The following is a 17,504-nucleotide window of genomic DNA, read 5'->3' on the forward strand; positions in this document are numbered from 1 at the left end:
TATAAGTCAGAAAAGAACCAAATTCCTCATACTGCAGGTTCCCTTTAAACAGTTAAAGCGATGCATGGCTCTTGTATTTTCTCTTTTTGGAGCAGCATGTGAGATCCAACTCGATGTGACCTTCTGAGCGCACAGGCAAGCAGCTGATTTGCAATTTTATTTCATAACGAGGAAGACAGGACAGAGAAGCCTCAGAGGGTGAGCCCTCCAGGCTGGAATCCAATCAAGTCATTAGGAGTGGGCGGAGTCTGAGGCAAAATGGCATATCTTTCATTTGATTGAAAGAGAAAAGCAGTGGCGCTCCTCGAATCAGCCTGGTGATGGGGTTACAGGGTCTGGTTTTGTTTGGTTTTCTCTTGTCAGGTGTGAATGTTTGCGTGGCTTTGCAAAGCCTCGACATCAACGACACTCAAGTCCCAAACGTAAGCGTGCAGACAGGCACAGGGCCGCCCACGTTGCCGCAGACAACAGGTCATCCGTTGAAAAGGATGGCAAAGGGCGACCCGGAAGGCCGCCGGCTCTGGGTCCACCAGCTGAGGAGGCCTGTTGTGGAGGAGGAGCACGCGCAGAGTCCAGAGGCCACTGAGGTTCTGCAGACGGCGCTCCAAAATGGCATGTCCAACACCATAATACTAGGCCCAGAGCTCAACCCGCCCATTGAGTCCCATCCAAAGGTATTTAAAATCACTGAATGCCTGCTGCTGGACAAGCTAACCCATTTGGAATGTTGTTCCAGCTGGTGGTTGATTCAGAACCGCGGGTGCCTGTGCCAGCTGACAGCGTGGCGGTGCACTGTGGCGAGGGAGAGGTCATCATTGAGGTCAAGCAGAACTTCTTGGGTAATTCTTTTTTTTTTTTTTTGTGCGAGTGGAAGGCGGTTTAGCATCCTGGCTGCATTATTGTCCGATCAGAAGAGGCTGAAATTGGAACGCCGAATGGAAGTGTGATGACGGGACACACTGTGCTGATTACTGCAAACGGCGCAGACATCAAGCTTGGCAATCAATACGTTTCCTCCTTTTTCTTCACTCTGAGAAATGGCACTGCCTTTACGCGCATTAAGTAACCTGCACTTGCTGTGAGTGTTATTGACTGGCGCAACAGAAATGGGGTTCAGGTAATGGCAGCTTTTTTTTTTTTGCTCTTTGTTCTTATAGGAAACGGTCAGCTGATCCGTCCAAGTGACATGACCTTAGGAGGCTGCGGCCTGCTGCACGTGGCGGACCACACGCTGCTCTTCCGGACAGAGCTGCAGGAATGTGGCAGCACAATGAAGGTGTACTTTTTATTTTGGCCATTTCCTTCTTCATCTTAAACCTCGTAACCGTTCCATGTTATCAATCGCGTTCATCAACTGCTGTGAAATAATGTAGTTTAATCATTCATTTTTAATCTGTAAGGATTACGGGTGTACCCATCCTATGTTGATATTGGATATCAGTCCAGTATCGGCACAAAATGCTATCAGCAGTCCTGCAGTGTGTTTACTTGTGCAAAGCTACAGCCAGCTAACCTCGAAGTCAGGGGTGCCCCAAACCTTTTGACTAGGGGGTCGCATTGGGTTAAAACTATATATATATAAATTATTATTTATTATTTTTTATTTTTTATTTTAATTATTTTATTTTTTTTGTCCAACTCTTTAATTACCGATATATATATATATACAGTCGTGGAATTAACACATTATGCCTAATTTGGACAACCATGTATGGTGAAGATAAGGTCCTTTTTTTAAAAATTAATAAGATAAATAAATTAAAACATTTTCTTGAATAAAAAAGAAAGTAAAACAATATAAAAACAGTTACATAGAAACTAGTAATTAATAAAAATGAGTCAAATTAACTGTTAAAGGTACTATTAGTGGACCAGCAGCATGCACAATCATGTGTGCTTACGGACTGTATCCCTTGCAGACTGTATTGATATATATTGATATATAATGTAGGAACCAGAATATTAATAACAGAAAGAAACAACACTTTTGTGTGAATGAGTGTAAATGGGGAGGGAGGTTTTTTGGGTTGGTGCACTAATTGTAAGTGTATCTTGTGTTTTTTATGTTGATCTAATAAAAAAATTTAAAAAACGATAACGATATTTTCTGATATTGCATTTATAGGCCTATTTATTTATATATGTATATATATATATATATATATATATATATATATATATATATATATTAAATAGGTACTGCTTCTTCCTACTCCTTTTCGAACATATTGAATAGAGAAACTGGAAATTGTGATGCATCATGCTGTATGCTTGCATGTTCCAAATAAACTGAAACTAAAACTCCTCTGGCAACGCGTTTCGTGCAATTTGTCCAAGTAGTGTTAACATTGCAAATGAGAAAATAGGACAGACGCAAGTAAATATAAAAAGGCGTTGGTCCTGTTCATGGAAAATGTAATGACGAAACAAACAGTGACGGAACAGTCGGCCGAAAAAGTATTATGCATATACATATCTAGTTTTAAGCCCTGTACTTTCTTCACATAAGTACTTCCATCATAAAATGAATTACTGTTTAGACACAACAATATGTTAATTAAAAGGGGAACTGCACTTTTTTTTTATATATATATCTATAATCTATCATCTATCCATCCCTTTTCCTTTACATAGCAGTTGCTAAAACTTTTGTTCACTTCCTGTTCTCAATGTATTCACAATATACTCCATAAGTAATAAAAATACATAAATAAATAAATAGTGAAGTAAATTATATTTCACTTTTATCAATGGATGGATGGATTACATAAATTCAGAATGTTTTTCATGGTTCTTCTTTTTTGTACTTTGTAAACACTTTAAGTTTGAAGAGTTTCTTAAAGTGGATCATATTAGTACATTGTTTGATTTCTTTGCTTAATCCATTCCATAATTTAATCCCACATACAGATATACTGAAGGTTTTAAGTATTGTACGTGCATACAAATGTTTTGAATTACATTTTTCTCTAAGGTTATATTTCTCCTTTTTTGTTGAGAAGAATTGTTGTATATTTTTGGGTAGCAGATTAGTTTTTGTGTATCATTTTAGCAGTAAATTCTCTGTCGTGAAATGTCAGTATTTTTTATTCAATAAATAAGGGGTTTGTATGTTCTCTATATCCAACATTATGTATTGTTCAAAATGATTTTTTTTTGTAACACAGTTAATGAATGAGGTGTACTTTTGTAGTTATTTCCCCATATTTCTACACAATAACTCAGATATGGTAACACTAGTGAGCAGTAGAGAATATGAAGTGATTTTTGGTCTACAACATGTTTTGCTTGCTACTTAGTTGTATATTCTTTACATGAGGTCATGCCGCACTGCAGATGGGTTAATTGCGTTAAAATTATTTAATCATTAAAAATTATGGATTAATCCGCTTTTTTTTTTTTTTTTTTAACAGCCCTATTTCAAATGTAACTGCTTTTTTCTATCTTCCTAAGATGACAGATGAGGCCCTCATCTACACCTTCTCACTCGTCTACTCTCCAGCGCCCGTTGGCAGCACCTTCATTTTTAAGACCAACCCCGCCGAGGTGCTAATTGAATGCCACTATCCAAGGTAAGGCCTGATTTATTTGGCGCCGCCTGCTCTCAGCTTGTCACGCATCCAAGTCCAATCGTGCAGATCCTCGTGTAACAAACGCTGGCCGGATGAGTTGTCTTTTTTGCTGTAACTATCCAAGGAGGCACTATGTGAGCAGTGACGCCATGGTACCTCATTGGCAGCCGTTTGCCTCCAGCCTGTTAACAGAACGGCAGCTACACTTCTCCCTGCGGCTCATGACAGGTGAGCAAAACAACAAACCTGACAGGGGAAAAAAAAAAAGCCTCACAGCAGGGGGGCGGTGGGCTGGGTAATTACACCGAGCCAGTGCCACTCAGGGGAAACATGGGCGATATGAACCTATCATGCAGGAGAATTCAGTTTTGATTGACAAATAGTTATTCATTTACAAATTACTATGCTTATAGTTTGTAGCCGTGTAGAACTGCAACACAGACAGATTTTTCAGATATTTTGGTTACCTTTTAGTTTCACATGAAAATATAATGCGATTCTACACCACTAAGTAAACACATCATGTTAAGTAGAGATGTCCGATAATGGCTTTTTTACCGATATCCGATATTGTCCAATTCTTAATTACTGATACCGATATCAACCGATACCGATATATACAGTCGTGGAATTAACACATTATGCCTAATTTTGTTGTGATGCCCCGCTGGATGCATTAAACAATGTAACAAGGTTTTCCAAAATAAATCAACTCAAGTTATGGAAAAAAATGCCTACATGGCACTGTCATATTTATTATTGAAGTCACAAAGTGCATTCTTTTTTTTTTAACATGCCTCAAAACAATAACAGCGAAATACTCTTTCATAACATGGTCACTACTGCCTAGTTTCTCTTGTTATATTCTTATTTTACTGTTATATTTTTATTCTCATTGTTGCTTTTAATTTTTATTCTTATTGTAATACTTTTCTATTCGGTTTCCATTTATACCCCCATTATTTACTTTTTACTTTTTAAATTCGATCTCCATTCTGTACACTGCTGCTGGTATTTAAATTTTCCTGAGGGAACTCTCCTGAAGGAATCAATAAAGTACTATATATATATATATATATATATATATATATATATATATATCCAAACAGCAGCTTGGAATTTGGGTCATGCTCTCCCTGAGAGAGACTGAGAGGTTGAGGTGGGCGGGATTGAGATGGGGGGTGGGGGGGGATTAGCGGGGGGGTTTATATTGTAGCATCCCGGAAGAGTTAGTACTACAAGGGATTCTGGGTATTTGTTCTGTTGTGTTACGGTGCGGATGTTCTCCCGAAATGTGTTTGTCATTCTTGTTTGGTGTGGGTTCACAGTGTGGCGCATATTTGTAACAGTGTTAAACTTGTTTATACGGCCACCCTCAGTGTGACCTGTATGGCTGTTGACAAAGTATCCCTTGCATCAATTCGTAATGAGTAAAGCCGGTAGATATTATGTGACTGGGATGGCATGCACGTAAAGAAAGTGCCTTAAAGGTTTATTGTCTCTCTGTACCTCTCCCTACGTCCGTGTACACAGCGGCGTTTAAAAACGTCATACATGTTACTTTTAAAAACCGATACCGATAACGAAACCGATACCGATAATTTCCGATATTACATTTTAACGCATTTATCGGCCGATATCGGCAGCCCGGTATTATCGGACATCCCTAATGTTAAGGAATCATTACATTTGAGCAACTTGATGGTACATTTTGTAATAAGTCCGATGGAATAGGTTGTGGTTGTCTATGATTGGGGATGGGTTCTGACCAAATTCCACCTGTACTAACGGGTACCGATTCAAATAAATTCAAATGGCACCATATTTCGATATCATTTTGTTGCACGTGACGTCATGTGCAGTTCCAGACTTGGCACCAGCTCAAACCCAGTCGGACTGCCTCTAGGTAATGTGGCAATTTTCCAAAGCGAGCGAGCATGCCTGATGGAAAACGAAAGTACAGTAAGGCTCCACTTTTGATGCGCTAGCTCGATGTTAATTTAAAATCAGCATTAGCGTTCATTCGATCGATAGCAACTAGACTGTTCGGTTTGTCTTAGACGTGTCGCCTCTCATCTAAGTAGGCTTTAACTAGTTCATGCTCAGACTTGGATTGGTCAGATCTGGTCTAGCAGCTGGTGCTAAAGTCCCAACTAGTCAACAGGAGTAATGCGTGCCTGGGCAAGGATGGTTCTGTCCGACTGTAGTAAAATATACAACTGTTGAGATGCAAAACGGCAACCCCTCGGTCTATGCCAAAAAGTAGAGTTTCCCCTCGTTAGTGGAACGACCACAACTAGCCTGAAATCAGTTGTTGGATTAGAATCACCCATGTTAGAATTTCATTCAAAAATAGGCCCATAGGGAGCATCAGTGAGATGGTGAACAACCTTAGACATTAGCGGTTTTACATGGCAATTTCAACATCTTTGAATTTGGTAATGAAACCACAACTAAGATTAACCTTACAAACAGCTGGTGTGAAATAAATACAATATTGGCATATAAACTTTGTAGGGTGCACTATAACACCAGACTGGCACGTTCAACGTAATGGCAAAGACTACTTCCTGACTAGGAAACACACACTACTGCCATCTAACGTCTTGACATTGCAACTGCATGCAAGGTCTACTATATAATACTTGCAAATGAGACAAAGAAGAATAAAAAAAACAAGATATAGCAACTGGACAGCACAGTTATCACTATCTGCTCACTATTAAAAGTGAAATAAAAACAAATTGTATTATTGAACAAAATAACATCTATTTACACATGAAGTACTTAAAATTGGTACCGGTATCGTTCCTATAAGTACCGGGAGTTGCTACTGTAAGGGTTCATATAATATGAAAGGTAACTATCCCAATCTATGACCACACTTTTCTTTTTACTCAAAGTTATTGTGTGCACTTTTGGTAGAATTTGATCTCAAGTATATATTGTATTAGTGGTGTAACAATTACTTGATAAATCAATCTTATATTCCTAAATTTCAAGGGCCTGTACGTCGATCTGTGCTCGGCACGTTTGCCTTCCGGATGATCGATCCAATATCGATTTAAAAAGCAATACAGAATTTTTATCGACACTCGAACAAAGAACACATCGGTTTTAAGAACGACAGGCTTAATATGAATTTTAGCACTTTTAATGAAAAAGACATGAAATGTTTTTTCAAGTCTGTCTGCCCGTGGAAACAAAAATGGTGTTCGAGAAAGGTCATAACAAATGCAAACGCCACAAGACAATCTCATAAATTACAACACAAAAACTTTCAACTACAGAATGATTGCAAAAGACGTAACAAATAAAAAAGACAACACAAGAATATGAAACTACAAGTTAGTTTTAAACCCTTAAGGATGTGACGGACTAAACTGAACAGCTTGAAGGTTAAAAACAGTGGTATACAATCTCTCAGTATATTAGTGTTATTGAAAAAGTAAAGTTATTTACGACTGAAAAAGTGGTCCCACTTCACTTTTCCAACTTGGTTCATGACACCTTTGACCATTTGTCGCCCAAAAGAGTCGCTGTCACTTCCGTTACGTCTTTATGATGTTCCGTGTTTATTAAAATGAGTTGTAGTAGTCAAACCACTGCTAAGTCAACCTGAAGACATGTTGGTTACACTTTTGATATTAATATATTATTTTTATGTTGAAAAACCGCAGAAGTAGCAGGTAAATCTGCTGAAATGTTGGTTAATGTACTTTAATTGAAATTGTTTTGAATGTTGAAAATGAGATCAGAAAGTGTTTCCTCTTGTTAATTCAACCTAAAGTTGCACTTTATTCAAATAAGATATGAATGCATTGGCCAGTAGTTGTTTACTTGCTTGTAGGGTTGTACGGTATGCCGGCATTAGTATAGTACAGCGATACTAATGAATCATATTTGGTACTATACCGCCTCTGAAAAGTACCGGTTCGCCAACCCCCCCACCACCTTGTCCTTGACCTTGATCATTTTGACAAAACAGAATAGAAAAAGACAATATGTTACTGCATATGTCAGCAGCTAAATTAGAAGCCTTTGTTTGCTTACTTACTAATAAGACAAGTTGTCTTGTATGTTCAGTAAGGGTGTAACGGTACACAAAAATTTCGGTTCGGTACGTACCTCGGTTTAGAGGTCACGGTTCGGTTCATTTTCGGTACAGTAAGAAAACAACAAAATATACATTTTTTGGTTATTTATTTACCAAATTTGCAAAATCTTCCACCAAAAATATTTTTCTTAGTGAAATATTTGATGTGAAGTAATCGGAACCTTGGATAGGTCAATAATTCATAATAACATTGATTTTGATTCAATATTATGTTTTGAGCAATGACGGTTTGAAAGAAAAAAAAAACCAGCTTTGTTTTATTAGTCAACATTGCAACTTTTTCTAAATTACATTTAACCTTTTAAGCTTATTTATTTCACTTTTGTTATGTTTTGGTTTATTTTAATAGTTTTTTAGAATGTGCCGTGGGCCTTTAAAACATTAGATGTGGGCAGCAAATGGCCTCCGGGGCACACTTTTGACACCCCTGATACAGATAATAAGAAATTAAATCTGATAAATCTATGGATAAAAAGCAGAGCCTGGCGACGCATGCACGTTTATCATAACTCTCTCGCTCTCTCTGTCTCTGCCCCTTCCTCACGAATGCTGCTGCGCGCACAATTTGTTTTGTTTTTAACCCCTTTTAACCCTAAACGTAAATTGAAAATACACGCAACCCTAACTCAAAATGCCGGACATTTGAGGCATTTAAGAAACTCCGCCCGGACAGCAAAGAGGACATGTCCGGTGAAAAGAGGACGTATGGTCAGTCTATCGTAGCCCGCTCGTTGCTAGATGCCGTGTGTTGTGCGTTGTTTACACAACGTGCGTTACGCTACTTAATATGTCCGTGTGGAAACTCGTTCGGTACACCTACGAACCGAAACGGTTCAATACAAATACATGTACCGTTACACCCTTAATGTTTAGTATTTTATTTAAGGACAAACTTGCAATAATAGACATGTTTAAGATAACATGTTTATGTTAAAATAAAGCCAATAATGCAATTTTTTTGTGGTGCCCTTTATTTACAAAAGTACTGAAAAGTATCAAAATTATTTTGGTACCGGTACCAAAATATTGGTATCGGGACAACACTACTTGCTTGTTTGTATGCATGATTAATTTATACCTAACTCCCTTACATGAAATAACAGGAATAAAGGAAACTTCACCTGCAGTGTCCAGTATCCAATATTTATTTCACGGTCATACTAGTTAATTTTTTGGGGGGCTAAAAAGTTACTGGATTGATTTCAACTTTCGGATGGAATCATTGTAAACTAGTATCGTATCGGCAACCTCAAACGTTAAAATGAATCGTTACCCCTATATTGTTTGACTTGTACTTTTTTCTGTATTCTTATTGATTAGAGGACTGGCAGTCGCCCACACCCACCAGCGTTTACTTGCAGGGTGACATCATGCACATTGAGGCCTCCGTCCTCCAGGGCCACCACGTTCCACTGAGGGTCTTCGTGGACAGCTGTGTGGCCACCTTGGACCCCGACCCCAGTTCTCAACCGAGCTACACCGTTATCGACAATCACGGGTGAGGAACGCCAACAGTTGTTGGATCTGTAACACTACCTGCATACCGGAGAGTACGATAGTCTGTGTTTTTGTGGATCCTGTGCTATTACCTTTTAAGGTGTCTGACAGACTCTAAGCTGACGGGAGCCAAGTCCTACTTCATGCAGAGAAGCCACGAGGATAAACTCTCTTTCCAGCTGGAAGCCTTCAAGTTCCTCGGAGATCACAGGAATTCGGTAAGCGCAGCTTGTGTAAGATGTGCAGATTGAAACCCGAGACCATCCGAGCCAGACTTTTAGGCCCATTTTCCATTTGGGCGATCTAAGTGGCGTGTTTTGATGGGAGCGGCCTTTTATTATCTTTTTGTCTTTTCCTGAGGCCAACCATGTTTGGGCTCGAGCCCCGAACGCCCTCAAGGGAACTACTTTGGCGCATGAATGCACTGCAAGAGTGAATTCAATCAATATACTCAGACACTTGCACAATCTAATACATTCTAATACAACAACATTATGGGGGGAAAATCCTTTTATGAAGATTATTATGGTTGGACTATCCACCAGGTTTAAATTGAAAATGTTTGTGATCTAGAACTGCACAGCATCCCGCTGACACAACAAACACTCCAATAGAAATGGGGTGAGGGTAAAAAGTACAGTCAATGTCCTATCATGTTGACGGATCTTGTTATTCCTCATTCTAAACATGTACTGCTTCTAATGGATATTTTGTTCTGGAGTGTTCTATGTATTTGAGTTTTTATTCTGATGTTTTCTTGGGTGATGGGCCCTAGGAAGACTTGTAACAAGGGTTGTTTCAAAATAGAGGACCACAAAAAATGTGAAAAACATAGTGAGCATACTAAACAATAGGGCTGTGAATCCTTGGGGCCCCACACGAAGCGATTCAATTCTTGGGGGTAAGGATTCGATTCAGAATCGCTTCTCGATTCAAAATCAGTACTTTTTTTAAATAACATTGCATGTCAGTTCTACGATCAACTACTTTCCTCCATAAAAAAAGATAACAGCTTTGATATATTTCTGTATTACTTAAAAGAAAACTAGTTTTGTTTAATAAAACTCTATCCAAATTTTAAATAAAGTCAGATACAAATAGGGCAATGAGAAGTATCCAACGCTTCCCTTTTCTAAAGTAAATATGTAAAGCAGATCAGGGCATTTACATCAACACACTCTTGTTTTAGTTCCTATGTTTCCTGAAGGCTAAGAGTTCTATTTTACATGAATGTGTACTGACATAATTTGGTCGGCATCTATGAAATTACCAAATTTGGTACCTGTCTCAAAACGTGCTGTGTATTAGTTAATCATAAAAATGTGCACACTGATTTCCTGTTCACTGCAGAGTAAGTTTCAAAATAAAAGCAGTGTTTACAAAGTACAAAGAACATGATAAACATTCCGAGTTTATTGATAATCTAATTTATTTTGCTATATGAAATACAACTTAATTCCCAAATTATTTATGTAATGTTATTTATGGAGTATATTGTGAATAAATTGAGAAAAAGTGAACAAAAGTGCTGCGATGAGGTGGCGACTTGTCCAGGGTGTACCACGCCTTCCGCCCGATTGTAGCTGAGATAGGGACAAGCGGTAGAAAATGGATGGATGGATGGATGGATGGATGAACAAAAGTGTCAGCAACTGCTATGTAAAGGGAAAGGGGTAGGATTAAATAAGCTCTGCTGCTTCCTACTCTTTTGTGAACATGTTGAAAAGAGAAACTGGAAATTGTGATGGGTCATGTTGTAATTGTATGCATGTTCGAAATAAACTCAACTCAACAATTTGACTTGCCTGAGTGGGTGGACAGAACACCTAAAAAAAAAAAATTTTTTTTTAAATTTGTTTTTTTTTAAATAGTTTCAAATCATTTAATTGGAAACCTCTACAAGACAACTTTACTTTTAGTAATAAGTAAACAGGTTACAAAGGCTCCTAATTTGGCTGATGTATGCACTAACATATTTTCCATTTATGTTTTTTTTTTTTTCTTTTTGGTTTTTTTTTGGTCATAAAAAAAATACAATCATGCGTGCTTACGGACTGTATCCCTGCAGTCTGTATTGATCTATATTGATGTATAATGTAGGAACCAGAACAGAAATATTAATAATAGAAAGAAACAACCCTTGTGTGCGAATGAGTGTAAATGGGGAAGGGAGGTTTTTTGGATTGGTGCACTAATTGTAAGTGTATCTTGTGTTTTTATGTTGATTTAATTAAAAAAATATATATATATATATATATATTTATTATTATTATTATTTATTTAATGTATTTATTTTTATTTCTTGTGCGGCCCAGTACCAATCGATCCACAGTTGGGGAACACTGTTTTAGAGCACCGCTCGCAGTGTTTTTAGCTTCACCTTTTTTATTAGTTTTAAAACCAAAATATGTCCATTTTCATGCTGTTTCTGCTTGTAAGTGCAGTGAGGGTTTTAACTAACATGTGCCTCAGCTTGTAAAAAAGTACTGGATTGATTGAAGCTTTTATCAGTAGATTGTACAGTACATATTCCGTACAATTGACAACTAAATGGTAAACACCCGAATATACAGGTAAAAGCCAGTAAATTAGAATATTTTGAAAAACTTGATTTATTTCAGTAATTGCATTCAAAAGGTGTAACTTGTACATTATATTTATTCATTGCACACAGACTGATGCATTCGAATGTTTATTTCATTTAATTTTGATGATTTGAAGTGGCAACAAATGAAAATCCAAAATTCTGTGTGTCACAAAATTAGAATATTACTTAAGGCTAATACAAAAAAGGGATTTTTAGAAATGTTGGCCAACTGAAAAGTATGAAAATGAAAAATATGAGCATGTACAATACTCAATACTTGGTTGGAGCTCCTTTTGCCTCAATTACTGCGTTAATGCGGCGTGGCATGGAGTCGATGAGTTTCTGGCACTGCTCAGGTGTTATGAGAGCCCAGGTTGCTCTGATAGTGGCCTTCAACTCTTCTGTGTTTTTGGGTCTGGCATTCTGCATCTTCCTTTTCACAATACCCCACAGATTTTCTATGGGGCTAAGGTCAGGGGAGTTGGCGGGCCAATTTAGAACAGAAATACCATGGTCCGTAAACCAGGCACGGGTAGATTTTGCGCTGTGTGCAGGCGCCAAGTCCTATTGGAACTTGAAATCTCCATCTCCATAGAGCAGGTCAGCAGCAGGAAGCATGAAGTGCTCTAAAACTTGCTGGTAGACTGCTGCGTTGACCCTGGATCTCAGGAAACAGAGTGGACCGACACCAGCAGATGACATGGCACCCTAAACCATCACCCAACCATGCAAATTTTGCATTTCCTTTGGAAATCGAGGTCCCAGAGTCTGGAGGAAGACAGGAGAGGCACAGGATCCACGTTGCCTGAAGTCTAGTGTAAAGTTTCCACCATCAGTGATGGTTTGGGGTGCCATGTCATCTGCTGGTGTCGGTCCACTCTGTTTCCTGAGATCCAGGGTCAACGCAGCCGTCTACCAGCAAGTTTTAGAGCACTTCATGCTTCCTGCTGCTGACCTGCTCTATGGAAATGGAGATTTCAAGTTCCAACAGGACTTGGCGCCTGCACACAGCGCAAAATCTACCCGTGCCTGGTTTACGGACCATGGTATTTCTGTTCTAAATTGGCCCGCCAACTCCCCTGACCTTAGCCCCATAGAAAATCTGTGGGGTATTGTGAAAAGGAAGATGCAGAATGCCAGACCCAAAAACGCAGAAGAGTTGAAGGCCACTATCAGAGCAACCTGGGCTCTCATAACACCTGAGCAGTGCCAGAAACTCATCGACTCCATGCCACGCCGCATTAACGCAGTAATTGAGGCAAAAGGAGCTCCAACCAAGTATTGAGTATTATACATGCTCATATTTTTCATTTTCATACTTTTCAGTTGGCCAACATTTCTAAAAATCCCTTTTTTGTATTAGCCTTAAGTAATATTCTAATTTTGTGACACACGGAATTTTGGATTTTCATTTGTTGCCACTTCAAATCATCAAAATTAAATGAAATAAACATTTGAATGCATCAGTCTGTGTGCAATGAATAAATATAATGTACAAGTTACACCTTTTGAATGCAATTACTGAAATAAATCAAGTTTTTCAAAATATTCTAATTTACTGGCTTTTACCTGTAGTTTTTCAACTTAAGTCAGGGTCCACGTTAATCAATTCACGGTATTTATCAAAGGCAGTATAGTCAACCAATACCTCCAAAGACTGTAAAATTGAAGCACAGTAGTTTTTGTTGGCATTATTAGTGAAGGATTAGGCAAAAGCAATATGTTCCATGTTTTTAATATACCCCCTCAGATCTACATCACATGCCAACTGAAGGCCACCACTCTCGCTACTCCTGTCGACTTGCAGCACAAAGCCTGTTCATTCTTAACCGAAGCTAAAAGGTTAGTGCCAAGTGCATCTTATACAAACATCCTATCCACGACGAGCAGCTTTCATGTTTTGGAAAGTTGTACATATTTTGATTTTTTTTTTTTTTTCCATTGGGGGACAGATGGGTGGTGTCGGGTGGAGACAACAACGTGTGTAGTTGCTGTGACAGCGGCTGCAGCGAGCAGAGGCGGAAAAGGGGCGTTGCAGAAGATGCTGGTATGTTGATCGAACCACAGCCTGGTAGCTACAAACTTTTTGAATGTATAATATTAAAAGAGCACAAGGAAGCCACTTTGATACATTTTGTACATAATAGATCAGGGGGTGTCCTGATCAACGTTCCCTTAAGGTGCCGCGCACAAAATCAAAGTCCACCTGAACGCTAAACAAAATAAACACATAAATGATTCTGTATGATTTTGCAAAGCAACTGAGTGACCGGTGGCGACAAACAGCCACAACATGATTGTTAGTCGACACTGTTTAATTATTCAAACGTTTGTCAAGACGCTTTGAGGAGGACAGGAATTGATTACTTTACTTGAGCAAAACTGTTTGTCGGCCGCAACCACACCAGAAACTGGTCGTTTTCCGCCTTACAAACCAGGCCAAATACCTACTCTTTGTCATCCGCCATATCAACAGGAGCCACTCGCTGTCTCTCACCTGCACTAACACACCCACATAAGGCCCTTAACTAGTAATGCGTTTATGGCCACACAAAAAGTCGGACAACTCCACCACACAAAGTGGAATTCCAGGTCGTTACACTATGACTTCCCAAATGTGCTCATTCTCCTGTCATTTACTAAGAATGTTAATTTATGAATATTAATCGTGAAATGCTGTTGCTAGATTACAGAAATGCTAATAAAAAGACATATTTTACAAAGTTTCAGGAATGTACACTTTATCCCATGCTTACATCTCATTGTGCAACATGTGAATGTTTTAAAGGGAACTAAATGTTATTTAAAGTGAATTGAAGTGAATTACATTTATATAGCGCTTTTTCTCAAGTGACTCAAAGCGCTTTACATTGTGAAACCCAATATCTAAGTTACATTTAAACCAGTGTGGGTGGCACTGGGAGCAGGTGGGTAAAGTGTCTTGCCCAAGAACACAACGGCAGTGACTAGAATGGCGGAAACGGGGATCGAACCTACAACCCTCAAGTTGCTGGCACGGCCGCTCTACCAACCGAGCTATACCGCCCCAAGGGGTACAAGTAGTTCCCAAAGTATGACCCCCCACCAGACATACAATACTAGTACACGTAGCTCATAAAAAACTGATATTTTTATTTTCAGTGCAATTGGTCCAAATCATTTAGAAAATAGGTAGTGTAAAAATTTTAAAATAGTCTCATAAAAATGACTGCTGTCATTTAATATGATAACACATTTAACTTATGTTAGGTTTGGGACATGTGCGATGCTGGTATGGCTACACTGAATACTCAGGGAGTTTTAGCATTTGCTCAGGCACATGAAAAATTAGAGGGAACATTGGTCCTGACGCATTTTTTTTTTTTTTTTTTTTTTTTTAATTCTGATGCCGATAATGGTGCTTTGAGTATTGTTCGATACTGATATTAATCCGATACAATATCAGTCTCAATCACAGACACTTGTATGTTTTGTTAGGGCTGTCAAACTTCCGATTTAAGCACAAAAACTTACTGCATTATTCATGCATCAACGCTGATTAATGATTTATTTTGACCGCACGTGCTCCTTTGCCTTAACTGGAGGTGACATCACAGCAGTCATTCTCAAATAGTGGGGCGGGCCCCCTGGGGAAAATGCTTTATCAGTTCGAAAAGCAAACATATTCAATGTAGTCATAAATCCTGACGTTCTCGTTTTGATTTAAAAACAAAAAACAAACAGCATTAATTGTTCTATTAATTTTTTTTTGTCTTAGTTTTTTTAATTTGAATGTATTTGAGTTGATTTTTTATTTTTCAGTATCAAATGGTTCAAGTCGGTCAAAATATTTATAATTGAAATAGGAATAAAAACTAAATTTGAGGCAAATTGATGCACTTTGCATCTTTTGTTATTGTTTGTAAGTTGATTTATTTATTTTTTCTTGTATTTATTGTTAATAAGGATACAATGTTATGCAGAGATGTACTTATAACAATTTTGAAGACAAATTACACTATTTATAGTCACGGTGGAGAGGTTGGGAGGGACACGAAATGTTTTCTTCTTACTCAAATCAATGCATACTGTACGTCATTGCCAAGATGAGCGAGGAGAGTCCGACTGGTTTTCTTTCTGGCAAATGTTCCTTCAAAATACACCCTGATGGGACTTCAGATCAAACGGTTTGCAAATAAAATAAATTCTCTGCATTCAATTAAACATTTAAAAATGTTCCTGTAAAACATTCTGACGGCACAATTGCATTTGTCTCAACATTGGGGTCTTTTTTTAAAGTTAATTTAAATTCTGCACGCAAGTAGATAACTGCAATTGATTATGATTAATCAAAATGTGAATAAAATATGGCACCATTTAACATTTTAGAAAAGGCTTGATCAAGTGAAATTACTTGGAACTATGGTAGGTATGAAAACGCTAACCTATTAACTATCTGGAATGGACGTAGGATGTCTTTAAATGGAAGAGGAGTGGTAATTGTTTTCGGCAACACTTAAGGGCTCATGATACAGTAAATTGAATGATATGGACACATTTGTTACTGGATACTTTCTAATATGTTTGTTTTTTTTTGCCATGGAGACTTAAGTAATATACAACTCAAATTATTTAATACTTGTTAATATTGTTGAATGTGTTTCAGACTACAACATTTAGTTAATGACGCTTATGTATGTCTAGCTTGTGTGCTATTGTGTGCTCAGCTGTTGTGTAGCGCCTCGCTCTTAGTAGCCTATTGTCCAACTTTGCAAACGTATGCGCACTAAACAGAGCATATATTGAATTTACATTTTAGATGCTATTTTGGTATTTTATGTGCAAACTAGTATAATCCAATCTTATTTTTCCTGATATCAGAGTGATATTTATAAATGTTGAAGCATTTTATCGCTACAACAACCAAAAACAAGCGATGTGGCAAAAAGGGCCCTCGGGCAGTACCTTGGACACCACCATTTGAGCCTTTCATTGCCATTTGGAAGTCTAGTATCTCTTTGACTGACCTCTTCCTTCTTCCACCTTGTAATGGAAGGTGTTGTGCAGTGGAAGGGGACAGCTGCCGTGGGCCCCATTCAAGTGGAAGAGAACACTCTAAGACGAGTGTCACCGCCAGAGTCCAACTCCTCACTTCAGGCTGGAGAAGCGGCACACGCAGGTGTGGAGGCACAGCGTGGCCATGTATTGTGTACCTTCTAAACTATGTTGCTCTTCATCTCCCCTTCAGCTACCTCCTCCCCATCTTTAGTCATGCTGTGCGTAGCGGGCACAGCACTGGCTGTGGTGCTGCTCGCCGTCATGGGTGCTGCCGTTTGCAGCAGAGTGCGCAAACCCACAAGAAAGGTTTGCACCTGACTGAGGACAATAAAAATATTTACGCTCACGACTTGTGCTCGTTATTTTTCTTTCTCTTGAAACAAGCATAACCATCGTCTTCTTATCCTTGGACAGAGGTCCACTATTCAAAACATTACATTCCACTATGACCATTCTGTTGGCTTATTGATGGACTCGACCAGGGGTGTCCAAACTTTTTGACTTGTGGGGTGGGGGGCCCCCCAATTGACTGGAAAAAAAAAAACATTTTTGCCAGAGGCCGAAAGCCTTGTGTGTGCATATGCATACTTATACATATATATATATATATATATATATATATATATATTAATTAATTATACACATACACACTAGAGATGTCCGATAATATCGGCCTGCCGATAAATGCGTTCAA

At 38.4% G+C, this 17,504-nt stretch overlaps 1 protein-coding gene across 1 annotated transcript; it reads left to right on the forward strand.

Annotated features, from left to right (window-relative positions):
• Positions 1-206: 206 nt before the first annotated feature.
• On the forward strand, positions 207-17,156 carry LOC133622598 (zona pellucida sperm-binding protein 3-like). Its single transcript, XM_061985427.2, has 11 exons — positions 207-674; positions 737-839; positions 1,158-1,276; positions 3,454-3,572; positions 3,697-3,800; positions 9,010-9,187; positions 9,287-9,404; positions 13,524-13,615; positions 13,726-13,820; positions 16,809-16,931; positions 17,001-17,156. Exons 1-11 carry the CDS (start codon positions 321-323, stop codon positions 17,126-17,128), a joined length of 1,533 nt encoding a protein of 510 aa, XP_061841411.1. The 5' UTR covers positions 207-320; the 3' UTR covers positions 17,129-17,156.
• Positions 17,157-17,504: the final 348 nt, after the last annotated feature.

The sequence above is a fragment of the Nerophis lumbriciformis genome, linkage group LG23, assembly GCF_033978685.3.
Source record: "Nerophis lumbriciformis linkage group LG23, RoL_Nlum_v2.1, whole genome shotgun sequence".
NCBI lineage: Eukaryota > Metazoa > Chordata > Actinopteri > Syngnathiformes > Syngnathidae > Nerophis > Nerophis lumbriciformis.

Coding starts and splice junctions, on each gene's coding strand:
- LOC133622598 (XM_061985427.2), top strand. CDS start 321: ATGGGGTTACAGGGTCTGGTTTTGTTTGGTTTTCTCTTGTCAGGTGTG. Junction 9,405..13,523: donor TCGGAGATCACAGGAATTCG/GTAAGCGCAGCT, acceptor ATACCCCCTCAG/ATCTACATCACATGCCAACT. Junction 13,616..13,725: donor TTCTTAACCGAAGCTAAAAG/GTTAGTGCCAAG, acceptor ATTGGGGGACAG/ATGGGTGGTGTCGGGTGGAG.